At 35.1% G+C, this 27966-nt stretch overlaps 1 protein-coding gene across 3 annotated transcripts; it reads right to left on the bottom strand.

Annotated features, from left to right (window-relative positions):
- Positions 1–46: 46 nt before the first annotated feature.
- On the bottom strand, positions 47–27966 carry Ap1s2 (adaptor related protein complex 1 subunit sigma 2). Of its 3 annotated transcripts, XR_003301543.2 has the most exons (6): positions 27818–27961; positions 25444–25622; positions 17920–18028; positions 17197–17334; positions 13629–13723; positions 47–1617 (listed from the first exon to the last, which is right to left on the bottom strand). XR_003301543.2 is itself a non-coding variant. In XM_026396715.2 (5 exons), exons 2-5 carry the CDS (start codon positions 25620–25622, stop codon positions 1570–1572), a joined length of 474 nt encoding a protein of 157 aa, XP_026252500.1. In that variant the 5' UTR covers positions 27818–27966; the 3' UTR covers positions 47–1569. The 3 variants fall into 3 exon arrangements, 2 of the variants coding, with proteins under 2 accessions (XP_026252500.1, XP_077650194.1); XM_026396715.2 differs by lacking the exon at positions 13629–13723 and having other exon boundaries at positions 27818–27966; XM_077794068.1 differs by lacking the exons at positions 13629–13723; positions 27818–27961 and adding an exon at positions 27438–27455.

Below are 27966 nucleotides of genomic sequence, written 5' to 3'. Positions count from 1 at the left end.
GAATAATTTCGAGTTGTTCATTCAGAGAGTAGAAAAGTCAACTGCATCAAGGTTTTAAAAGCGGCATTTATTGATTGAAAATAAATGTGTTGGTAAGCTCTTGGTAGCATGGAATCCATGTTACTTTTCAATGAACTTGAAGTACATGAAGACTCCGTAAATCATCACCATTTTTTCTTGTGTGTGCTTATAAACCCACCACCACATTCAAATGGGGGGGGGCAGTCAAATGAAGGGAAATTTTCAACATTTTACTGGGGAAAAAAATCTTCCTTCAGCAGCTTGACAGTTTGACACACTTTTGGAAAAAGATAAAAACACACTACGGTGTTTGTATGTCGAACATTTATTACAGCTAATTGGCAATGTGATAAGACAGTGCTCACGTGGCCTGATGTTGGTCACAATTACAACAAAGCTTAATCCAGCCCAGCATATACAAGTGAAAGTGTAAACCACAGACATGTTTAGATATGTGTATGTATAAAAGTGATGCTGAACAATTATATAAGCTTTTAAAAATATAGGGCCACCTAATGCCATTTTACTTCAACTCACTGTTAAATGAAAGGTGTCTTTTTAAGATTTTTATACTTCTGATAACTAGGTAGTGCCATGGAAGGAAAGGAAGCTTCTGTAAAGTTTGCAGAACTTGTAATTGGAAGGAAGCAAAGGGAACCAAAATAATCTCAGCTTGAACAAGAACCCCAGAAGGAACATTCATGCTTTAAACAATGACTTTACACAACACTGTGAAGAGGGCAATGTTTCTGTAAGATACTGTTATGAAGAACTGATACACTAACATTTCTACTTCATTTGGGGGGCATCAAAAACAATCTGAGTAACTAAATGATTATGACCACCAAAAAAAAAAAAAAAATCATCTCAGGGTTCAAATGTGCCTTGGCCTTAAAAATTATGTGCTATTATAAAGCAATCTTTGTTCCTTGTCCCATTCATTCAGAATGCTTAGTTATTAATTTTAAATGACATCTTCCAATTTAGTCATCTAAAATAATCTGTATTCCCTTTATTTTAAGGTATGTAGTGTCCAATAGGGTTCTTTGGTATAAATTTGTTTTTGTTTAAGTTTCAACAATTAAATTTTCATTCATTCAATATGTGACATGTTGATTCCCTTATTTTTACCATATATACGGAAATGCTGCACTCATCTTTGGTTTCGTAAAACCAGGTTTCACATTATAATTTAACCTTCCTTTGTCAAGTACAGTAATTAACAAATGTACACTGCCGAATTGTTTGATATTGCTTGTACAGAGATGTGTCATTTTCACATATGCACATAGTCAGTTATGAGAAATAGACCTATAAATTTGAGAAATCCAAGTACTTTATGCATATTTCTAATCCAAATTGAAGTCCCTTTTCATTCAATTGATCAAAGTTCCCTTTAAAAAAAAATGTAGGCCTGAATGAAGCAGCTTAGCAAAACAGTAATACTGACAAGACATCATCTTACACCATTAGCTAACATGGACATGAAGGCAGTGACCATCTACAGTGTGTGAAATGCCACAAGAAGTCATCAACAAGGGAGGAGAGTTATGTCAGTCCAATTTCTTCAAGAACACTACGTGGGGTCTCAGCTTCCTGTGGAGGGAAAACGTGAGACTCTGGTAAGCAGATCCAGGGAGGGAGTCTTAAAAATGTGAAAAACTGACATAAAGGGCATGCCCATTTTACAGAAGAAATTCAGTGTTACAGGATCATTCTACTAGTGACAGCCAGTGGTTACCTAGGGATTTATGCCCACATCATTGGCGACCATAGAAGGATGTTCTCGGCATTCATTAAATACCAACTAATTACATACTAATGTGCTCGGTACTGTTGCCATAACACAAAAAGCAGTCAAGCTCAATGGAAACTCACTAGCAATGTATGAAATTGCTGCTACTTAATCATATACAGGAAAGATTAACTTACTTTTATAATTCAAATAAAAAGCAGGACCCGCCCCCACCAAGTCCTGAGTTCCCACAATGCTTCACCTAGTGTTTTCCATGCTTTTTTGTCACATACTGAAAAAACACTCTGGAACTAAAGGCTCTTTGTCTTATGTAACAACCAATACTTGTTTTTAAATGTTAAAGGTAGACAAGCAGCCATATGTAGAAAAAGTACTTCAAAATTTTCCAAAGGGGCATAAAAAAGGACCAAGTAGGTCAACTTTCAGGTATTATTATCAATTTTGTAATTAAAAGGTCACACAATATTTTAAGAGAAAAACAATGTAAATTTTTAGTATCTAATAATGAATAAACTTACTTTTGCATCCTATTCGTGGTACAGCACAAAACAAGGAAAGAAAACATTAAATCATAAATCTTTAGAACATTAGATTTAATTGTATGTAAGGCACTTCATGGTATAATCATACATAAGATTCTACAGTCTGTTTCCATAGTTGGAAAACAAGAAGAATGGTACTTACCTTCATGTTGAGAGTAAATGAGTTTAAGGCTCAGTGCCTGGTGTATAGAAAGTGCTCAAAAAATGTTAGCTGATAATGTCATTACGTGACTAAAATCTAAATAAAGGTATTTAGCATTCAGTGCTATATTGAAGTACTATAAACCAATTATATAAAGTTCATATGATGAGTTGTCAGCATGTTTGTGTAGTACTAGAAATGAATAAAAATTAGCTTGAGTGAAAAAAGGCCTTTTTAAAAAGGCAGTCTAATCTATGGAGTATGCTTGCCCTCTTAAGACTGAACTTCAATCTAATCAGGTTACAGATCTAAATAAAAATATAGATGAAGGATAAGAGAACAAGTAAAACATTGACACAAGAATAAAACGAGCCAAATACAGAATGGAAGAAATTTTATGGCATAAATACCCTGGTTCAAAAAAAAAAGATGGCAGGGGGATAAAAAGTAGGCTTGTGAAGAATTAAAACAGACTTAAGATGCATCAACTAGATACAATGTGGGCCTTGATTGGAATCTGGTCTTAAATCGGTTATAAAAAGACATTTCTCAGATAAGCAGAAAAAACAGGCAGGCAAAAGATATTAGGATCACTTACTGTTGATTTTGTTGCAGATACCTTCTAAAGTATTCTAGATGAAATGACAGGATGGAGAGGGCTTGCTCTCAAATACTGAGGCAAAAATAGGGGGAGCTGTGCTAGAGCAAACAATATTAAATCGATGGTTGCTGAAGTTGAGGGATGTGTGTACAGAAAAGTTCTTCATAGTATTCTCTTGAAGTCTGCACGTTAAGTTTTTGAAGAAATCGGATGGAAGTGATGGACCTTCAATGTTATTAAAGGATGCCTACACTCAATTCTATACAGTTTACATTCCCAGCTTGTCCATGTAAAAATGGCCCAAAACTATTCCCTGGAGCCAGTCACACACACCCCTACCACACCTGCTCATTGCTTATAGTCTCATATAGCATTTCCTGAAGAGAGTCAGATTGCTTTTTGAATATGAATTACTTAGTGTATTTGTTCTAAGAGGCCTAGTTTCATTTACATATTTTAATCCTTTCAAGTTGTACAAGTAGAATATTTCACAAATTATGTGTAAAATATAAAATGTACTTTTCACGTGTTCACACTGAAATCATAGCTCAACATTACCCAGAAAAACTATTATCTAAAGTCAAATTTATAGAAACAAAGTACAATGGTTTCGTGGAGAGGGATGTAGGGAGTGGTGGATTGATGGGTCTAGAGTTTCAGTTTTGCAAGATGAAGTTCTGGAGATTTGTTGCACAAGAATGTGAATATACTTGACACTATTGAACTGTAACCTTTAAAATAAACTCTACATTATGTGTTTTTACCACAATTTAAAAAATTACCTGGAAAAATGAAAATATAAAACATTATCTTATCAAAAGGGGTGGAGAAGAAAAAAGTCATCCACATGAGACAAAGTACATGCAATACTTTTATTTTAGACATGCAAGAAAAGCTATTTCAGAATCTACTGATTTCAAGCAAGCAGCTGTATACAGATAACAAAAGCAACATCTTGTTACAGCTCAGCACACAGCATCCAAAGCAAACAGGCATGAGACAATGCATATTTATGCAGCATTAAAACCAGATGAATAACATGTTGCAGGGCAGGGGGAGGGATGAAGGGGAAAAAAATGGAAATGAAAGATCAATGTTTCCCAGTGCGTCAAATGTAGTGTATTACAGCAAGAATGCCAAGAATGGAAATAACTGATTTGTTACCTGCCTAATACAAAGTTTCCTGGTAGGTTTTCTTTCAGTGATAAACTAGTTTGAGTATCATCTGAAGTTATTGTGTAATGAAAACTTACTTAACTCAGTCTTTAAATTCTCTAGATTAAAATAATGAATGATTTGGTACTTTTCCTTTTATGATAAAATATGCTACACGTTTTATTAAAAGCATGTACAATAGTGATCAATGTTAAAAATTTTAGTATTCAGAAATATAAAGCCATAATTAACAAAGCACTACATATTTAAATGAAGACTTAATATATTAGAAAACTATTAATAGTAAAATATAAACTTTAAGTATTGAACAGTATTGGAATTTTTGAAGTATATAAATTAGCTCAGTATTAATACTTGGAAAGGGCTTTCCACTGAGCAATAGTGCAGAAGAGACTTTTCTGACACAGCTTTCTGATAGTTCAATATCATTATATCGCACAAATGTGATTCAATAAATGTGGCACTACAAAATTTCTTAACTGAATGTTTTAACTTTGAATATTATATACTAGTACAAATTAATTTTATTTTATTGTATTATTTCCACATACCCTTTTATGTGATACATTAGAACATTTTAACTCAGTCTGCAAGACAATCACACTATAGTTTTTTTCCCCCCCTTCAACAATTGAAGACTGAACAACTAAATATTATGGCACTGCTTATTTTGACAGAGTAATTCAGTCATAGTCTCTTTGGTAAACAATAATGATTGCCATGTTTTCCTCTTTTAAGATTAATCACAAATGGTTCATTAATAGTAACATGCATGTGTTGAAGATGAAATATTACTTAAAACATTCACAGATCATACTTTGTCAGAAGAATTTAAATCAGTTGTGAACAGGAATAAGTTATATCAAGATCATATATAGAATGAAATAAAACAGGAAAGAGGAATGCAAACAGGAAAAAAATACAATTGTAATGGTACTGGTTCTGAAATGTTCTATTATTTTTACAAGATAGTCAGCAAGCTGAGGATATTTTCTTTCATAAGTATATCAGCTCTCTATTTCCTCTGTGAAATTCTGCATACTCGATGAGTAGTCATTTAGTACACAGGGACATTAAAATATTCATGACGTGGCTACAAGAGAAATGCATATATTCTTATACACAGTACACAAACTGATACAGACACAATCAGATTTCTAGAACATTTAGTTCACAGTAAAGTTGCCTAAAACTTGAGTTTTTGTTTACTTTTGTTCTTTGGTTTATGGCTGAACATTTAACTTCTTAAACAATGCCCAGGCATTCAGATTCATCTTTTAACTTTGTATGACGAACAAAATGATGACTGACATCCTACAAAATCCTACAGTACTGTATTTACTAATAACTCTGAAAAGATTTCCAGTGTAAGACATTTGGTCAGTTCTGAGTTAACTGAAAATTCAATTAGAATACTTTCTTTCACAGTGTCTTGAGTTCATCAGGATTTTATTATATCAAGCAGAGATCCCAGAGGAAAATCTTCCCTAAGCAAAGGGAAAAGTAGTCAACCATATGGTATTTTAAGTAGCAATAAAGGCTTTTAAATATTCACTCAGCTACAAAGACAAAAAATCCAAAGAATGCAACTTTGAGACTAAGGATATAAATTTTTTAAAAATCTTCAAAATAGATTTTTAAAGAACCCTTCAAACAGATTTGTTACATATCTATGCCTAAAAACTTATATAACAAGATGTTTCTCACATCAACAAGGGGAAAAGGTAACCTGAGGTGGGGTCTTAAACTGACCCTAGAGTGTCCCAGAGAGATGTCCTGGGCCTCCAAAAATTCCCTGAAATTAGAGGCAAAATTCTGTGTCTATTTTCCTAGGAAGAGAGCTCTTTACCCTTTAGACTCTTTAAGTGATTCTACCCCCACCAGAAGTTTATGACTCTAAAAAGTTTAAAACTTCTTATGTGAGTGTTTTGAAAGTCTCCTCCTTTTAGTATTTATTCAAGTTGGAACTCTGAATTATTAGGCTACAAATGCGTGGAAAGTATTAAAAAAGTAACAGATTCCTAAACTTACACAACCATAAATAAAAAGTATCTAAGAAGAAAAGCCAGTTATATTTTAATTCTCAGATGATTTCTAAACATTTTTGAAGAGACAGCTGTCCCTTTTTTCCCCACTCAGAATATATAGTAAAATGAAATAGCAAGCAATTAAAATAATAGTGTTAATAATAAATTACATCCCAAATACTTCCTTAATGAAGCTTCGTTTTCATAGGGAAATTCTACTTGTGTACCAGTGGCATTGGAAATTCACAGTATTTAATGAATACCTAATTTTTTCAATGAAAAATAAATTGTAAGCCCCAATGATAGATCACTATCAGAGCAAAATTCCCTATGAAAACATTTGTTTAAAAATTGGGACCATCCTTTAGGATTTATATAATTGAGACTTTCCAAGTAATGCTAAAATATAAATAACACACTTGACAAAATTATAATTACAAACTGAATTCACATATCCTACTACATTTTGATGCATGTCAGAACTCCAGCACGTATTCTAGTACGCTTTCTTACACCCAATGAAACTCTTGCTGTGATACATAGTCTCTGTTTTCTGGAGAGAGAACAAGAAAAGTTTAAGTCTGTCAAATAACCTTCACCTAAATACCAGTTCTTTGCCTTTATATTATATAGTTTTTAATGTTTTGGTTTTCTCTCTTAATTTTATATCACACCATCTAAAAACCAACTATGAAGAGTTTTATTTCCCTTAAAAGAAAAAGGTGGCTTCCCAAATAGGGCTGAGTATGGAGTCATTTCCCCCCCACAGAAGACTTCCTGAATGAGAACAAAAGTTCTATATGAACAATTCTGAAATGTGACTGCCCCAGGCATTTCCATCACTCATTATCTGATAGATCTTTTACTACCTTTAGAAAAGGAAAGGGGTGATGATAAGCCAAACTATTCTTCTCAGCCAATGATCCAATTACTGTACTCTAAACAAGAAATTAGCATTCATCAATTGTGAAGAATACTCTCTGTAGGGAGAAACCCATCTTCATTGGAAAAACATTCTTCAAAAAGAAAGAAATCCTTGCCTAGTATGTGCATAGCCCTGGTTCAATCCCCAGAAGGGGGTAAGGCATGGGCCAGGGGAGAAAAATGGAAAAGAAACTCTAAAATAATAGCACAAAAAGAAATGTTGGTACAAGAAATAGCATTCTTTTATCACTTTTAAGTTGGGATAATGTGTTTTAAATAATTTCCCAGTTATGAATGCCAGGGTCTGACAAAGTTCTGCTATAAGTAAATACCTTAATGACCAGTTAACATGAAGTTGATTTCAACTAAATGCTACAGACATGCCAATAATTAACCAAGAATATTTTTTCCTCTTGCATACGAGGATAAAATATAAATAAAATTTATATAATAAATTATATAATAAAAATATAATTTATATAATAAAATATAGTGGGTTCAATATAAACTGCAGTATTCTGTGCCTTCATACTATATCTTTTGAGTCACAGAAAAATCATTTAAGATTAGGGAGGTTGACAATAAAGTATGTCACAGCACATAAGGGACCCTATGCAGGACTAGGCCTACTGTCTTGCTGTTCCCATGGGTGCCTTTGGAAATAGTCATGTACACTACTCAGCAAACTATGAGCTTTTCAATACACTAAATTAAGTAGGAATAAAGAACAGAATGGTAGTGACGAAACAATTTTTGAATAAAGATCACAAATGTATTATTTTCAACCTGAAATGGGCCTTCAATCCTGGGCAATCCTTTGCCCATCACTAATTTGCACCCTAAGTCTACTGCCAACCCTCCACACTGACTTCATCTACCCTTCTCCTTCTCCCCAGTCACAACCATTCTCCTCTAGTGTCATCTCTGTTGGCAAGAAAACAACTTTCTCAATTTTGTTTATGCAACTCATAAAGGGGGGGGGGGGACCCTACACCTTTACACCGTTATTTCCTCATAAGGACTCTTCTTGTCCAAGAACAATGCTTTTGATTCCATTCCCTTTTTCCCTCCTCAAACAGTCCATTTTCCCCTTTATCCCTATTTGCCACCATTCTTTCCATCAGCTCCTTCTCCTTTATATACATGCATCTTTTCTTTCCTCTGCACTAAGAATAATTTTATTCTCAATCCTGTACAAAAAGGACCAGATGTAGTGGGAAGTGTAGGCTGACAAACAACAGGGAGGAATAAAATTGCACCTGTTCTCCAAAAAATGCCTACCTTCCTAAGAAAAGCCTGACCCCATTTACCATTCAATTTCCTAGATATCCACCATACTAGGCTATGACTCACAAGGAAAGCCAACTGGGAAGCGATAATGAATACTGGTAAACTAGCAATTATCTGCAGGCTTAAGTCTTGCTGAGATGAGAAGCGCTGAAGTAAACTAATGGTACTTAACACCCAAGCTGAATGACTAGTCTCCTAATTCTAGTATACAAGGTGGTAAAAGAGAAATAATTTACATATAATGAAAAGCAAATATAAATAAGTATATTTTCAAGTTATTGATCTACTGCAGATTTTTGGTATAGGGGCTTCTTCACTTATTATTTATACGATACTATTGTATCCTTTGTCCTTCATGTTCAAGAACACAATGGCCCTTTTTAATCCCCCTAAATGAACTATGTAGCAAAGCATGCAAAGTCCTTATGTTCAACTCTGGAACCCTATTATATGGGTTAAAGCCCCAAAGGGCCAGAGAGTATCTAATGTCACTAAGATCTATTTTGAGCAATGAATTTAAAAAGAGAAGAACTGGGAACATTTTATAAGGCACCTTTTAAATGATAGGGCTTATGGTGTCAGTCTTATTTCATGAGCATTTGTGAATTACTGAGAAAGTCTAGTGATTTTTTTTTTTTAACACTGTTAGGCAATGAGAGGCAAGATCTATGTGGTTGCTCCAGATGGTTACTGTCTAAAATGGCCAAGAGCAGACAAGTACTTTACGCTATATGCTAAAGCTTTATTTTAGTAAATTCTGCTCTAGTTGTACTATCTGAAGCAACACAATGTGTACTCTTTCATTCACACAGGAGAATTATTTTTTTTAATATTTATTTTTTAGTTGTAGTTGGACACAATACCTTTATTTTATTCATTTATTTTTATGTGGTGCTGAAGATCAAACCCAGGGCCTTGCACGTGATAGGCAAGCACTCTACTGTTGAGCCACAACCCCAGCCCCAGGAGCATTATTTTTATTTTTTAAAAAGTTCTAACTTTTTTTAAACATTTTCAGAGGTAACATTTAAGTTAGTTATTATCCTCTAATAGATTTTGTTTTTCCTCACTTGATATACCTTGAGTATCTTTCCATATTACACAGAAAATTTGGTCTTGAGGTTGTTTTCTGGCGGGAGTACCTGGGGATGGAACTCAGGTGTGCTCTACCACTGAGTTACATCCCCAGCCCTTTTTATTTTCAGACAGGGTCTTGCTAAATTGCTGAGGCTGGCCTGGAACTTGCAATCCTCCTGCCTCAGCCTCCTAAGTTGCTGGAATACAAGTGTGCACCGCAATACTCAGCTATGATCTCATTTCTTTTACAGCTATGATAGCAGCTGCAAATATGACTGTGTTGTGATATTCTTAACCTATTTCCCACTGATGGACATTTGGGTACATTCCGATGATCTAATATCTGAGCCACGTCTTGATGTATTTGTATATTTCCACTGAATAAAATTCTTGGAAGTGTAAGTAATGGGTCAAATGGCATAGTGTGCATTTAGTCACTAATATATATCTCCAAAGTAATCCTCCAAAACAAAATACAAGTTAAGTGCTCACAAGGAGGCACCAGAGTGTCTATCTTGCAAATCCAAGAAGAAACAAAGGTCTCCTTGATATTTTAATTTTCATTTCCTTTTCTTTTATTTGTGAATTGCTTATTCATGTCCTTGCTATCTTTTTCTGTTGTGCTGTTCATCTATTTCTATTACATTTGTCTTGAAAATAATGATGAGAGTAACTTTACTATAGCTTATAGATGCTGGTTAGCTATAAAATACTAAGGACAAATTACTTTCTCTGGCAGTTAACTGTACTTTTTAAATAAAAAAGGTAGAAAAATTAGCTTATCAAATATAATTTTAGACTATAAAGAAATATTTTAAGCTTATTCTAATTTACCTGTATTGTATTTGCCTTGAAATGACCTAAATTCAATCAGGGCTTTCTAAACAAAAAATTTTCTTGGAATCACAAACTCTAAAATACCTTTACTAAGTAAACTGTTTAAGGCTTAGAGGATGTAAAAGAACAATAACAAAAAGTCTAACTACACAACAAAAGAAAAGTCTATATGTATAAATTCTGGTCATTTAATCCATTCTTCTTTAAGAAATAATCAAATCCCTAAGGTAGATGGGGAAATGGGCAGAAAATTCAAAAGTGTTCTGCCTGCCCCCGCGCAGGGTAGACTCAATTTTGTTTCCACATAAAAATTCAATTACCTTAATAGAAGTGAACAGATTTGGTTGTTGTTGAGGAAATTAGATTATATAGTGACATCCTACAAGCCTTGCTGTGGGACAGGTTCTAAAGTCAACCACAGATTATCTTCCCAGTCACTGGTTATCAAGTAAAGATAATTTGGGTGAATAACTTTTATAGGCATTTATGTGTTTTTTAGCACATATATTCTTCTTTCATAATTTTTAGGGTTTTTTCTCTTCTCTTCCTTTTCCATTTTTGATTAATGTCTAAGCCAGTTATTTATACTATAGACTATGTATAATACTGAAACAATGTAGCAGTCTATAAATGTAAATGGGATTTTTCTTCCATGGTGTCAAATTAAACCAGGTTTTCTCAACCTGGACAGAACTGACACTGGGATTGGATAATTCTTGGTTCTGGTTCTGGGGGGCTAGGGGGTCTGTCCTGTGCACTGCAAAATAGTGAGCAGTGTCCATAGTCTTTACTTACTAGAAATCAGTAATAATGTACTACCAGTTGTGACAAGTATGTCCACATAGTTCAACAGACCCTGGAAAAGCACAAATGCCCAACCTCCACCAGAGAAGAGCCACTGAATTAATCTGGTTGGTGGGATAAGATTATATATTCTATTGTGTTTGCCTATATTTGCTCATTTTTCTATAATGGAAATTAACTTTTTAAAAAAAAAAGGCAACAGAGGAAACTAAAGAAATTACAATGTCAGCCAGAGAAAAAATTCAAATCTAAATTTTTCAGAAAGTACTATTCAATTGAAAAAAAAAAAAAATCACCACTGACCCTTCTGGAATGTGTTTTTTCCAGGCCCCAACCCTATGGCTCATGAAATCAATTTAGTAAGTCAGGATAAACATTCAAACACAGAAAAATAGAATATAATAGAAAATGAGAGATTACAAAAGAAGAAACCAGAGTATTATTCAATAATTTTTTATAGTTATGTACTATTGTGATATAAAAATGTATTACTGTGGGTTCTAGTCAAAAACGTTTGAAGATCAAATTTACTTGATCAAAGTTATTCCAACTTTTCATCATTACAAATAGCCCAAAGTAATAAGAAGTGATTCACAATAAGCTAGAAAAGAAACAGCAGGGAGGATAATTCTTAAAATTCTGAAAATCAGACAAAGGAAAAGGGCTAAAAATCACACACTACAAAATGATTACAACATGGAAACAAGTAACCAAGGACACTAGCCAAAGTGTTTCTTACTAAAAGTGAAGTAAACCAGGTATGGAGACAAACAATGGAATATTCCAATGACTTAGGAGGCTGAGGCAAGAGGATCACAAGTCTGAGGCCAGCCTCAGCAACTTAGCAAGACCCTGTCTCAAAATAAAAAAGGCCGGGGATGTAGCTCAATGCTAAAGTCCCCTGGGTTCAATCCCCATTACAAAAAAAGAAAAGTAAAAGGCAAGATTTATTCTGCCTTCTGTATATTCCCCCTTCTGGATTGTCCATCTCAAGAATCAATGTAACCAATTGGTTCTGGTAGACCCCAATTAAGATTACATAAAATTAAAATATGATGGCATAAAAGACTGTAGCTTTGTTAATTTTTTGCCCAATTTAAAAGAAAGAGGTTTAAGCTTAAAACTTTTAACATAAATAGCAATAATTACAAAGGAATTTCAGGAGTTTGTCTTATTAAAGCAAATCTGCCGCAGTCTGGCTGGGCACAAGTCTCTCAAGCAGGAACAAACTTTATTTCTGAACTCCCCTGAAAGCCACCCACATGGCCTTCTCCGGGACACACCACATACCAACCGGAACTCCCTCTCCTGGAACTTCCCTCTCCTGGAACTTCCCCCACCAACAACTTCCCCCACCAACTCATACTCCCCAGGCAATCCTCCAGAGAACTCCAAACTAGCCGGACAGTAAAGGTCTAATATACAATTGAATCAATCCAGCATCATCTTAATGGCTCCCTTCTCAACCATTACTTCTGGCAAAATGCCAGGGGCCATTCTGACTCGGCTGTGGCTCTCAGCATCTCCCCCCTTCTGTTTAATTAAACACCAAGCATGTGGCTTAGGGACGTGCCTGTCTTAGGTTGTCCAATACTACACAAATCTTAGGAGGATTTGTATCAAAATACTTTTTGCTGTTAAAGGGCATTATTATATATATTTGAAAGCATCTACCTCTTTTAAAACAACTAAGATATTCTTGAGTTTGACTAACATGCCCCAATATTCTTAATTAGCAAGGTGTAATTTTTAAGATAACTCATATCTTCATTTAAAAGGTATAATGTTATCCTTCAAAAAGTCCTTATTTACTTAAAATAATTTTAAGTTACAAAAGCCTCATTTTTTTAAAGAAATCACTTTTTCTCCTAAGATTCTTACCTTTCCATTTTATGCAGTCCCACAGATTTATTAATTATTGCTTTCACAGATACAGCATAGTACTAAGACATATCATGCAGCCCCCAGCACTAAAACAAATCAATTTTAGCAGCAGTAATTCTCCATAGAGTACCACTTTCTAAATGAGGCAGATAAACATCTGCAAATCCAGTAAATCTATTCATAAAGTGGATCATCTTGAAGTAGAAGCAAATTCATGAGTATAATAATGCTTGCTTTTGGTACCTCACTTATTTTCCATTGCAGATTACTTCAGTGAGAAACAATACCAACAGCAAACAAAGCTCAAAAGAAAAACCACCACAAATTTCAAAACGATGCTGTTAGTATAAAAAAGAAAGTTCAACACATCTCAAAGCGCTGATCAACACCATCATGCATCTAATGCTGAGGGTTAAAGCCCAATGCCCAGTATTTAACTATTTGATCTTCACAGATCAAGCAAGGACTTTAAATCATCTCACGTGCAACAGTGTTTGCATAGCACCCCATTTTATCCATGCCACAAAATGGTAAATTTAGTAGTTACCAATAAATAAGTTGGGGGTCAAAGGGACTAAAGCCTTAGACTGCTCTTTATCATAAGATATCCTCAGACAAACCTCCCCATTCTTCATTCTGGCTCTATAAAATTAAGGAGCAGAGAAAAACCGGTAAGTGGCTGATTTTTTACAGAAAAAAAATGCCATGCTATTATTTCCTTTGTCATTATACATGTATGTGTTTATAAAATAAATCCAACTGCATCATCATACTCCACTTCACCTCCAAAAAATCTGGCTTAAATATATATGTGTATGGTGGGGGTACTCCAAACATTGTAAAGAATATCTATCAATAGGGCTGGGGTTGTAGCTCAGTGGTAGAGTGCTTGCATAGCATGTGTGAGGCACTGGGTTCAATTCTCAGCACCACATAAAAAATGAATAAATAAAATAAAGGTCTATTGACAACTAAAACTATATATATATATATATATATATATATATATATATATATATATATATAAAATTACCAATTTAGCAACCACAACAAGTTATACTTTAATAATTTAAGAGTCAACTTTAGTACCAGTGGCATGTTAAGATGAAATGTTTAAAATCCCAACAAACATTAAAAATTGGAAAATGGGCCAATTTCCAGGCTTCCCCCCAAAATCTAATCCTGTATTCACACAACCAAATACCAAAAGAACAAGCACAGAGTTCAGTCTACAAATGCCAAAAATGATCCCTTGTTTACTAAGTAATTAACCACAATGAAAAAGGTAACATTATTCTTTGATTACTTATGCTGATATTTTAGCAATTATTATTTAAATATGCATTTGTTTTATTCTTATTAATGTTTATGCTGACAACCTACTTGAGCCAATGACAATCTGTCCTGTTTGCCTATAAGATGAAAGACTATCTAAATTATGTAACATTCATATAAATTGGGTAAATCTAATTCTTAAGGATAGAAACATTTTACAAGCTAAAAAAGAACTAAAAACCAAAATCATTTGGTGATTTCATTTATCTTTAAGCCCAACAGATATAAGTTCATTTTAAGTTGAAAGTTTTTAGAGCTTAGAAATAACCCAAATAAAAGACCTGACACTAAATAGAAAAAATTACAATGCTTTAAAAATTAGATTAAGAGCTGGGGTTGTGGCTCAGAGGTAGAGGGAGTGCCTGGCATGCGTGAGGCACTGGGTTCGATCCTCAGCACCACATAAAGTAAAATAAAGACATTGTGTCCACCTACAACTAAAAAAATAAATACTTTTAAAAAATTAGGTTAAAACTTAAGGCTGAATTTAATAAAGTATAGTACAGCCATATTTACAATTTTGGAAGTAAAATCACTTCATGACACTGACTAATTGAATACTACACCCCAAACAGCAAAACCAAAATAGGTAACATAAATTTAAGCATTTTGATAAATCTAACAAGAAATAATTTGAAAAATATTATTTATATCTACATAGTCAATAAAAATTTCTTACCACTGATAGTATGAACAACAAAAATCCCCAGACTAAGAGGCTAAAGATGGCATTTATATTAGGAATTATACTTCTATAGTAATGCTTTTATCCCCTAGTATATTAAGTACTATAAGCTAAACATAGCATCATTGCCATATATTATAAAGTACATAGTAATTTCCCAGTATCATTTAAAAAATAATCCAGGGCTGGGACTGTGGCTTAGTGTTAGAGCACTTGGCTAGCACATGTGAAGCCCTGGGCTCCATCCTCAGCACCACATAAAAAATAAATAAGTAAAATAAAGGTATTGTGTCCATCTACAACTAAAAAATAAATATTAAAAAAAAATATTCCAGGCACAAGGAGATATCAGTGCCTTAAACATCTAAGGAAAACATTAAAAGTAAGAAGCTGAACTTCAACAACTTCCAAAATGTTTTAAATGTTTAAAGCAAATGTAATTAATCAGAAAATGATGAAAAACTTGGAAGAAATACCAGGTTCTGATAGAACAGAATATAAGTCCATAATAATGAAATATAAAAGTGACCAAGGAAAAAGACAAATATGAAAAATTCCCAATTCCTCATCCTGGATTCTACCTAATATTTAAACGTTTGTTTAGTGAGCAGCAAAATAAGAAAGTACTAACTTTAAAACCAATTTTACAACCATACAACATATGCTTATAGTCAGCACACCTGATGCTAAAAATAAAAATCTCCAAATATAATCACTGTGGCAAACTGTACACAGAAGGAAAAAGGTCTGTTCTCATTCTACTACTGAACAGCAGATGGTATGAGGACTGCCAACAAATTCTTCACTTTTGCAGGTACCCTAACTATTCTTTTGATAACTACAAGATAATTAGGTGCACAAGGCACTGTTGTCACCTCAGCTTACAGCAACCCCTACCACTGAGTGTTGTAGTAGGTTTCCCTAGTAGTTCCCTCCTCTCCAGAGGCCAATAGTAAAGAAATTATAATGGAGAAAGAGAGTAAATCTTCTCTCATTTCATTACCTTAAAGCTTGCCATTTCTGTAAAAATAGAAATACTAAAAAACTGAATTTAAAGTCTCCTTTAGTAACTGAAAAAAAAGCAAGAACTGACAAATACATGTGTAATGCACAATGAGGGGCTAATATAAGCTAGAAATACAAAACCATACTTTCAATGCTTCTGCAAAATACACCTGTGAATCAAAAAAAAATCAACTTTTTATATATATGTACATATACACACACTTAACAACTGCCTTAATGAAAACACACTACATTGTTTTTTTTCTATTTACTGACCCTTTCTTATGTTATAAACTTTCTATATGATAAAAACCACAATTGGCTCTAAGGCATAATTCCATTTAGTACCTGAATTAAGCTATCATTAAATTTTTTTAAAAAGGTAGACTTATATCAATATGAAATTTTAAATTTCAGAAACAGAAAGTACATAAGTATCAAATACATGCATGGTTACCCCAGGATGACTGAAGTAATTAAAAAGGGAAGGGGGTTATTATGGTTCTGAAATATGGAGGTAAGATGAGAAAACAGTAGTTTTATAGAACATGGTTTGCTATTTAAGAAAAGCAAAGTATGAATACTTTTTAGCTTTATTAATATAAAACTAGAGAGTTCTACAAAATGTCTAATTGGAAATCCCTACCACTTGCTTGGCTACATTTGTACTTAATGGATATGAGGTGAAAATATGAACCAATCTGGAATGAAAATGCTGTAATCTCACAGTCAACTCCCAATTAAAAAGGAGGTTGGTTGTCTTAAGTAATTCAAAACAATGGATGGAGAGTTCTCAACTTGCTGTAAGGTTTAGCCAATATTTTCTCTTTTTATAATAGTCTGTCCTAGTAGGGTCCAAAACTGGGCCATCAAAAATAAGCTTGACCAATAGACCATCTCTAAAGTGAACCATCCATCCATAGATAACTGAGTTGATGTGACTGATACATATTTCAATCAATAAACTGCACATGGATAATACATGCCAAGCATGCTCTGGGTAACTACCGAAACTCTAAGAAGGATGACTGAGACTTCCCTAGCAAGAGCAAAACATGCTAGTGCCTAGTCAGGAAAACAAGTGACTTACCTCCTGTAGTAGATCAGCCTGCTCAATTGCTTTAAGGACATTTTTCTTGGATGTTTCCTGAACTTCCCCTCCCAAAAGAAACTCATCCAAAATAAAATAAGCCTTCTCGAAATTAAAGATGATATCAAGTTCACACACCTGAAAAACAAAAACAATACAAACAAAATCCCTCAAACTGTTAAAACTTAAGCAAGCCAAAGAAATCTGACCAAAGTGAATCAATTTTAACTCTTTCTAAAAATAGCAATCACATTGACTAAGCATCATTAATTTAAGTAAGCATAATTTTGAAATTTTAAAGTACTTGAAAAAACAATGCATACAAGATAAATAAGACATGTCTCTGCATACTCTCAATGTGAGCAACTTAGTAATTTTCTGCTCCTAAAACTGATCTTTAAATACTTATTTCCTGGGTTATGTGATTAAACTGCTAACCAAATCTGAATTCTGCACTAAGCACTACCATGATATTAATGTTTACAGTCAAGAGTCCTTTCTATTGTACTATTTTAAAACTCATTGTAACCATCATAATTAAATGAGTAGGTCTGTATGGCCAATGACCCTGTAAGTTAACTGAGTAGACAAACTGAGAAAAAGTTATTATTGCTTTCTCCCTGTAATCCCCAATATATGCAAATAATAAACTTGTTAGGAAAAAGATTTTTTTTTTTAAAAAAGGAGAGAGATGGTATTCAATTTCTTAAAATAAATACTCACACTGCCAAAATACTTGTCAAGTAATTCCACATAACGATGAATTATTTCCAGGGTAATTAGTTCATTGTCCTGATCCTCAATAGCGCAGCAAAAATACAGACTAGCATATCTATAACAAAAAACAAATGTGGAAAAAAAAGTTACCCCTATAATCATGTTTTCTAAATATATTTTCATATTCTATTGTGGAAGGTCTCATGCTATAAGCATGTTTATTTCTTTTCTTACAACAGTACAGAATTTTTTTCTCCTAGACTACAAAAGTAATAAATGCATGAGATATTTTGAAAAACACAGGCAAAAAGAAAAAAAAAAACACTAAATCATACCATCTAGAAAGAGTAACTGATTTTGCTCTTTGTCCTTTCAGGATCCTTTTTATAAACATTTGAAAACAGTTGACCCAGGTTTTTTTTACTACGAAATCTACTAAATTAGAGCAAAATACACCGGGATTAATTCAAACTACAAGTAAACAGCAAGTAATATAGATCTTTCTACTGAAGGACTTATTGAAGATATTGTCAGATGAGGTCATTGCCTTGGACATTTTACTGAAGCATAATATATACACAGAGAAGATCTCAAGTCATAAAAGTTCGATGAGTTTTCAAAGTGAACCCATTTATGTACCAGCACCCAGAACAGAATAGTACAGAACCTGAAGACCCTCTTCTTGTCACAACCTCTCATCACTATAGGCAATTGTAACCACTATGTTATCCTCTAACAGCACAGAACAGCCTTATTAAAGGAGGTTTCTAGGATTGTGGAATAATGTCCACCCCACAAAAAAAGAATGACAGCTCCAAGTTATTATAGAAGTTTGAGAAATAGAACAGAAAGTTCTTATTACGTAAGGGAAACTTGAGACTCATCCTCAAATTTTCCCACTTCCACACTGTTGAATTAAAAGGAGATTCTTTACCGGAGAAGACAGAATAAGGCTGGGACACTTACTCTCCTCCGAATCAGGATTCTGGCACATGGAACTGGGTTATGCCTGATCCCAAAAAAACACACTTACCTTGAGGCATAACAAGTCCTTTAGGGAGGATTAAATGAACATTTCAAAGTAGTTTAAGTGTACTTAAAGCTTTTGAAAGGAAAGAAAATAAAAACCTAAGATATTCTAAACAAGTCTCAGTTTAGATTGTACTTTTCAATGAGGAGCACTTATTATTTTTTAGAAAATATGACAGGCAATTACTGCTTATAGTATAATGTGAAATAATATAGAGAAAATATACACAACTTCAGTTTTAAGATTCAATGAGTCCCTGCTCAGTATAAAAACAACCTATTATTTACACAACACTACTAATTTCAATATTATCAAAACCATTTTATCTTATTGGATCTTTTCTTTTTTTAATATTTATTTTTTAGTTGTAGTTGGACACAATCTCTTTATTTTATTTATTTTTATGTGGTGCTGAGGATCAAACCCAGGCCCTCACACGTGCTAGGCAAGCGCTCTACCACTGAGCCACAATCCCAGCCCCTTATTGGATCTTTTCAACAGCAAGTACTATCATCTTTGATCACACACAAAAAAACAAAAATCAATGAAGCCCAGAAAACTACTGTGACAAGAAACTGGTCTCCCTCCTTAAATCCAGGTCCTTTACCCTCTCACTAGACTCCTTTGTCATACGTATCATGTCTTTATTTTTTCCAATTTATTTATTTATTTTTTAAATTTGTTTTAATGAGTTATTCATGACAGAACTAATTTTGACACATTGTACACAAATGGAGCACAACTTCTTATTCCTCTAGCTATACATGGTATAGTCACACCACTAGTATAATCACACATGTATATAGGGTCTGTCTCACATCATGTCTTTTTGCATGTCCTAACTTCTACCTAACTTCCATTTTCTGAAAGCTATTTAAAATGGTGGGTCTCCTGTAGTCACATAAAGTAGGCATCTGAATGTATTTGTTTATCACCCTGAAGGGAATCAATCATGAAGACATAACAAGGCATGGCTTCCAAATTTAACAAATGATTTCTCTCTTTCCCATCATTACCCTGTTTTTGATCATCTGTTCAAAAAGCAAAGGAATATTCCAACTCTAAGTTCTTCCTAATCCATGCTCTTTAGTAGAATTTTGAATTTGGAGAAATTCACAGAAATGATAAATAACATTCCCTGAATTAAGAAAACTACAGGGGCTGGGGTTGTGGCTCAGAGGTAGAGCACTTGCCTACCATGCATGAGGCACTGGGTTCAATCCTCAGCACCATATAAAAATAAAGCTTAAAAAAAAAAAAAAAGAAAAAGAAAAAACTAAAGATTAAAAGGACTCACATAAAAATGGTACATTAAAAACAAGCTATGCTAGCTGACGTGAACAGAATACCAAATAATTCTATTACACAGCATTTACTAATAATTTCCAGTAAAATTCCTTATTTTCAAGATTTCCTCAATGCTGGTATTATATAATCTAATGGCTGCACCATCGTTACTCCTTATCTACAGTACTGCCTTTTACAAATACTTAAGATACTTATTTACTTAAATATGACTCAAAGGTCTGAAATTATAGAAATCATTCAGAAGCATCAATTTAAACACCAACCAATAATGTTTTTTGGCAATAGGGATAGACCCAGAGGCTCTTTACCCCTGAGCTACATTCCCACCTCTTTTTTTTTTTTTTTTGGATAGAGGGTCTCAATAAAGTCTGGCCCCAAACTTTCCATCCACCTACCCTCAATATCTGGAGCCTCTAGGGTTACAGACATGTGCCATCATACCCAGCTATGGAATATTTTTAAAAAGAGGTACAAGTCCCACCCACACTATCTAAAAAATTTTTGTTTGGGTACTGGGGATCGAACCCAGGGCCTTGTGCATGCAAGGCAAGTGTTCTATCACTGAAATATATCCCTGGCCCTCTAAATGTTTACTTTCATTAAGAATGGAAAAGAGGGCTGGGATTGTGGCTCAGTGATAGAGTGCTCACCTAGTACGCGTGAGGCACTGGGTTCGATACTCAGCACCACATTAAAAATAAAATAAAATAAAGATATTATGTCCATTTACAACTAAAAAATAAATATTTTTTTTAAAAGAATGTAAAAGAAGCTGTCAAATTAATAAATTCTTGGGCTGGGGATGTAGCTCAGTTGGTAGAGTGCTTACTTGGCATGCACAACGCCACGGGTTCCATCCCCAGCAAGTGCGCGCGCGCGTGCACACACACACACAAAATTTAATGAATTCTTTTTTTCAGATGAACAGAAAGCTATCAGGATCATAAGCCTTTTCAGAAAGTTTAAAGAAGGAAGAAACAGAAGTCTGGCTCCAAACTTGAGTCCTCACTCTAAATGAGGCACTAAATGTTAGCTAAGGCTTCCTCATATTTTACCATTTTAATCTTCACTACCTTACCAGAGATACTATTATTGCTTGAGTTTATAGGAAATCCAGGCTTGAGTAATGTACCCAGAACAGCAATTTGACCCCACAGCCGAATTTTACATTAAAAACCATAGCCAGCAATCGTATTAAAATAAACCTGCACCTGGTAAAAATTAAACTATGCTCAAAGCAGTATTTTAAGAGCTTCAAAGGAGAGAACTAAAAAATGTCATACTGATTTTAGTAAAAGATTACCAAGAAAACCTGAAGTGTTTTCCCTATTTTTAAAATCCAAATGGTTTGAAAAAAAAAAAAAAACAACATTTTTAAAAATTCAATAATGAGCTCATTTTGTTCTCTTAGTACATATTTGTAAGTCTAAATCTGAAGTGAAATTAATAATAGACTAGTAAGAAGAAAGGTATGTTTGGTTATTTTTAGCACGGTGGATTAAGGCTTACTCTAATTACTGGCACTCAGAGAACATCTGAAAGTGCCTATTCTTATATTCAAACACATGACTTCTCTGCAGTCAGCTAAATTATCAGCTGACTATGGGTGAATGTAGCTAAACTATTCTCAATACCCACTAGTATGTCATTAAGAATTCTTTTGTTAGTAAAGAAAATCAATAAGTACCCTTTAACAAATTCTCAAGCTAGTAATGCATGAACATATTTTTAAATTAATTTAAGAAGACTAATCCAATGTCTCTTTTAAAAAGTGCTGCATAAAATAGGAATCAGAAACATACAATATTCTGTCTTCAAGAGATCTTTAAGAGTATCTATTTTAGGGATGAGGAAACAGAGGCAAAGTGACTTGCTTAAAGTCACAAAACTAGCTAATAGCACAAATGGACAATTCAGGTCCTCAGATTTTCAGTCTGTCTTTTCAGCTATATTTTCCTAATCTCCCCTACAGCTCCCCTCCCCAAAGGGAAATCTATATGCCAAACACTTGGAATGAAGAATGTGTATGGCCCAATTTAACAAAAAGGACATAAAAAACCTCTGCTGATATGAACAGCAAAAGAGCTGTTTGAACAGCAATGCATGGTGGCGCATACCTGTAAATCTAGCTACTCTGGAGGCTGGAGCAGGAGGATTGCAAGTGCCAGGCCAGTCTGAGCAACTTAAAGAGAAACTGTCTCAAGGTAAAAAAAAAATTTAAAAAAATAATAAAACGGTTGGTGGTGCTGCAGACATGGCTCAGTGGCAGAGTGCTAGTGCAAAGCGAGGGGTTAAATCACTAATACAAAAAAAAAAGTGCCTGTTCAGAATTTCTCAGGAGCTAAGCAGTAATTCTCTGGTTTAAAAGGCTTTTTCATCCAGTTAGAGCAGTGAAATCAAATCACCTGATAATATCAACAAAAATATATGAGGTGGTAAGAAGATGAAATGGGGGAGTATATAGAAAAACAGATTATAAATTCCATGTTTTTGGGCTGGGGATGTGGCTCAAGTGGTAGCGCGCTCGCCTGGCATGCGTGCGGCCCGGGTTCCATCCTCAGCACCACATACAAACAAAATTCTCTCTCTCTCTCTTTAAAAAAAAAAAATCCATGTTTTGTACATGATTATTTCAATAAAGCTACGTTTTTTGTTTTTTGTTAAGCTCACCTTTTACTTAAGGGAGTGTTGATCTAAATATTAAAGTCAGGTTAAATATTCTTTATAACTTTAAGAAAAAGAAGTGGCCCAATAGGGACAGGCTGAGTGGAACGCATAGGAACACCAACCAGTTCTTTCCTTTATTCCTTTTAACTGCGCATTCATAGGCTTGAGTCCCTTGCTGGTATTTTCCTCCTCCACACGGGGGACTCCTTCCCCTATCTAAAAATAAGCTTAAGCCTCTCACACCTTTTTTCAATCCTGTCCCCAACTCCTATGTCTAGGGGTGGTTACCACCTCTCTCACAGCAAAGCTCGCCAAAATAGTCTCCATGTGCTATTTAAATTACTCTACCTCTTCACTCTTTCCCCATTACATTGTGAGTTCTGTCTCTATTACTCCACTCAAAATGTTCTGGCAAAGGACAATTTTATAAAGTGCTTACTACAAAATCCACCAGATTCTTTCTTCACCTTCATTGAATTTTATGTGACATCTGGCATTAGTTGATCTTACTCTCGAAATACACTCCGCTTCCCTGACTTTACTGACCTAATACTTACCCTATGCCTTCCACTTGAAGGATGGATATGTAACACTTTTCGTCTAAGTTTCCCCAGAATTCCATGCCTATGCTCAACACAACCCACCAGAAAGTGAGACATTCCAAAACCAACTTGTCTAAAAATTAGCAGGGTTCTCTAATTTACCATTCATCCCATCAGCCAAATTAGAAATGTGAAGATCACCCCACTTCTCCCATTCCTTGGCAGTCCTCCCCACTTCTAGGTGTGACCAAGTCTGATAAAACTTCCCTAGGTAACAGCTCTCCTTTACAAGCCTCTGGGTTCAGGACTTTATTATTATGCAGTCTCCTACAGATCCTGCAGGTGCCAGTTTCAGTCCCTGTCCTCCCCCCACCCTTTGTCATTCTTCAATCTCTGAAAAGAAGCTCACCTAATCTTTTTTCACTCCTATTTAAAAGCTTTGCCTCCATACTTGAAATTTAAATTGCATCCCCCCACCCCCAGCAGCATATGACCTCCAACAAGTCACTTTTCCCAAATATATTGTTTTAATACAATAGAAATTTGATCAATATTATTATTTTTCAAATTCAGAACGGTTTCCTGTGCAAAGAGTAGAGGCCAAGTGAGCAGGGTGATGGGATACCTATGATTTCACAAGAGCAGTTCCATTTCTGCTTGTTTTATTTAAGACTCTATCCCTGGGTCAAAAAGCTTAAAAAATAAAAGAGTATTTGACCAGATTATTCCAAGATATCTCTCAGATCTCAAGTGCTACGATTTTTCTAAAATCTTTAAGAAACTCGCTTTGTCCTACAATGGCCACTTCCTTCCCTGCCACCCACCCCTCCACACACAAAATGAAACAAACAAAAAACCATCCACACTTGGAGTATAAAAGAGAAAAAACAGACTTCTCTTCTACCCTCATGGCATTCCATTCTGTTAGTTCACTGTATACTCCCCATACAAGAGAATTTTTTATATGCAGAAATGTTTTAATCTTAAATTCAGTAAATTATTCAAAAGGGAACAGAAATGGGGAAGAAGCAAATAATATCCCTTTAAAATATACTCTGTAAAAAAATAAATTATATTTCATTAAACCTGTTAAAGAACAATCCTAAAAATTTAAGATACTCAAAACAGTTTCTTCAGATACCAGTAAAATAAAGATATAAAGCATTTTTTTAAATATCAGTGTAAAAAAATTACCAAATTTTAAGAAACCTATCTTTGGCAAAATTATCTATCATATCTAAGAACACCTTCACCACAGCAACAAGTGTAATTCAAATTAATAAATACTATTAACAAACAGATCCTATACATACATAAAATTTTTAGACATCTGTATAATTGCAAAAGTCTATATGTAGCCAAGATATTTATAAGATTCTAACAGTCAGATACAAGGCATGTTAAATATTTGTCATTATTTTATAAAGATTCATGGGAATTAGACTCTCATCTATGCTTGCCTAAATTCAGAGAATTACTCATATAATTTAAAATACTGATCCTTTTTGCCCCTGAATTCACTGAATTTTCCCGAAAAGATGGTTGAGTATGACTAATCATTTATGTCTTTAATTATATAATTAAAGATGATTTCCCTACGTATCATTTTGGCCTGGGTAACTCATCAAAACAGCAGTTATCTTAAAATAAAAAGCTTTCCTTTAAACCTATTTCATTTAAATATTTATTGATCATTATTTATAAATGTTATTGCTGAAAAGTCTGCAACTTCCCTATTACAAATGACCAATGCCAGGTGCAGTGATGCACACCTGTAATCCCAATGAGACTGCCAGGAGGACCACAAGTTTGAGGTGAGCCTTAGTGACTTGATGAGACCCTGTTTCAAAATAAAATATAAAAAGGACTGGGGATGTGGCTTAATGGTAAAGCACCCCTGGGTTCAATCCCCTGTACCCCCCCACAAAAAAGACCTATCATTTCATTCTGCTATCCCACCTTTCTGATAATTAAAAATTATACCTTTTATAAACAATCTTCAGATCTCGCCACTCAAGGAAGCTGCACATTTTAGGTTTCCGTGCTAAAACGGTTTGAACAAGTTCTCTTGTGATCTTTTTCTTCTCTTTGTCTGAGAGTGGGACATACCATTTCTGCAGTCGGAGCTTTCCCTGACGACTAAAAAGCAACATAAACTGCATCTGTTAAGATAAATAAGAAAATCAATATTAAATGCAATACTTTGAGTCAATAGTTATAAGATTACATGTTTCTCAGAGAACCTTTGAGGGGTAGGTGTTTAACTGATAAATGATTAGCAGTCATCAATATGTTTATGCCAGTTAAAATAGCAGAAAATTATTTTAGAAAGATCTTACTACTTAGATGCAAATCTTCCCTTCCCATCCCACCCTGACCCACATACATGTGACCACATATGATATTCACCACACCATCTTTGGAGGGAAACGTGTGTATAAAAAGAAAAACAGTAATAAGATGGAGTGAAATTTTTAAGAAAAAGATAGCTTTGGTAATTTAAGAAACGATTTTCTACTCATACTATACATTCCACAGTGCCTACACCATGCATCAAAAAAGAACTATAGATATCAATTGGTTTAGGTACATTCGGAAGAAACAGGAGATCTACTGTTTTTCACCCCGAGGCCGTTCTAGTTCCAGGCTGAATTACTTGCAGACAAACTACTTATCATTTAGAATGCTCTCTTCAATTTATGCTAGCATATTTTAAGCAAAACAATGATCTAAAATATTAACTAAAAAAAGGATCGCATAAATATATTTTTCCTAATAAAAGCCTGATTTGAAGTTTATGTTTTCTTCTCATTAAAAGAAAAAAAAAAACACAAACACGTACACAATTAAGAACTGAGTTATTAATATTATGGAAGAGAATGCAAACCTTAAAAAGGCTAAAAATAAGAGGTATACATCGTCGGACAATACATGAAATACTTCATTTAAAACAAAAAATAGCGTTTACAGATGGAGTAGATGCCAAATTCTAATATATTTTATACTTAAACTAATTTGTATGGATTTATTTGAAACTTGCAAGTCTGTTGATCGGTGTACATCTTCTTTTAAAGCCAACATTTTTTAAAATTCAACTGGTTATCTTAACTACAAACGGTAAGTATTGTTTCTACAAAGTTTACTTAAAGGTAGGATTCAGATAGGTATTCATTTTTTTTTTTTTAACCTTTATAAGTGCCTTTAACAGTGCCACTGAGAGTAAGATTCAAGCCTTGACTCTTAATATTCACCACACCATCTTGAATTTGAACCTGGGGAGGGGGAATTTACACAACCAACAGAATAAAATGGGATCTAAATTCCAATAAGAAATTATTGCTGCTTTTTTTGCGATAATGCAAAAAGGCATCAAGATACCTGGAAAATTTATGACTTGGTAATTTAACTTTATTAAAGTTAAAATTAGCTTATTACTCTACTTAAAAAGCTTCCGTAGCACAAGACACACAGATATTTATTCAGTGGTATCAAAGTGCCTCCCATATAAGTCCTGAAGATAGCGGCATTCGAAGGGACAGCAAGTGAAGCATCAACTGCACAGTTATGCAAACCCGTTACCAAAACTTGGACAAGAATGGACCCTGTGTTCACAGATCCTGGTAGCCAGGAGGGGTGGGCGTTTGCTTTCGAAAAATACAGTATGGGTTCCCGGCTGTCTGTAGCAGGGTCCTGTAACCGCCCCATCACTTTGTCGGACGAAGAAACAATGTATCCCCCTTAAAATAAATCATGCGCTAACATGGGACGAAACCTGGTAGCAAGGCACAAGTATTGCTTTTCCTCTCTTTAAAAACCAATGCTCTGATTTTTGCCACAAATCACAGGGCACTACAATTCCTCGAGACTGGTGTCAAAAACAATGGGCTCAACCCTGGAGTGGGCTTGGGTCCAGCGTTCCTTGGGTCCCGACGTCTCCGATGCCACCCCCACTCCCGGGGCCACACTCCATCACTGACCAAGCACGGGCGAGGTGACAGGCAAGGAGCGGTGCAGACAATGGCATCCGCCGCCGCGCAGGGGGCGCCTAGAGTCCTCGGCCGCCGCCGCCCCCGGCCCCTCCCAAAAACGCCCCGCAAAACTTAAGTCGATTCTCGAACCACAGGTGCCGCGGGGCCCCCGCGGAGCCTAGGACTGGCCCCCGCATCCAAACGCAGCGCAGAGTAGTGTGCGGGGCGCGGACGTGGAAAGAAGTGAGTTGCGGGGCGCGGCGCCCCAGTGGCGGGCCAGGCGGGCGCGGGGTGGGGTCGTCGGGGCGTGCGCGGGGCGGCGGGGGGCGCGCCCAGCCATCCCTCCCTCTTCCCATCCCCAGCACCTCCAATTGTCCCTCGGGACTTACGGCGGCCGCTGGCCGCGGACGCGGCGGAGCTCGGCCGGCGGGGACGGCGGCGGCTGAGGGGAAGCCCCTGTCGCCTTGCTGAGGAAAAGAAGCCGTGGTGCTGTGGGGAGGGGACCCGCTTGGAGGAGGGCAGGCTTAAGCAGCGAGGG

This window comes from Urocitellus parryii, chromosome X, assembly GCF_045843805.1.
Source record: "Urocitellus parryii isolate mUroPar1 chromosome X, mUroPar1.hap1, whole genome shotgun sequence".
In the NCBI taxonomy this organism is placed as follows: domain Eukaryota; kingdom Metazoa; phylum Chordata; class Mammalia; order Rodentia; family Sciuridae; genus Urocitellus; species Urocitellus parryii.
This window is presented reverse-complemented; position numbering and strand designations above follow the sequence as displayed.

Bases quoted from the DNA above. Each gene is read 5' to 3' on its own strand.
- Ap1s2 (XM_026396715.2), bottom strand. From the start codon at position 25,622: ATGCAGTTTATGTTGCTTTTTAGTCGTCAGGGAAAGCTCCGACTGCAG. The intron at 17,335-17,919 runs GTGAGTATTTAT...TTTGTTTTTCAG, and splicing joins TTGACAAGTATTTTGGCAGT to GTGTGTGAACTTGATATCAT. The intron at 1,618-17,196 runs GTAAGTCACTTG...TTCCCTCCACAG, and splicing joins AGGCTGATCTACTACAGGAG to GAAGCTGAGACCCCACGTAG.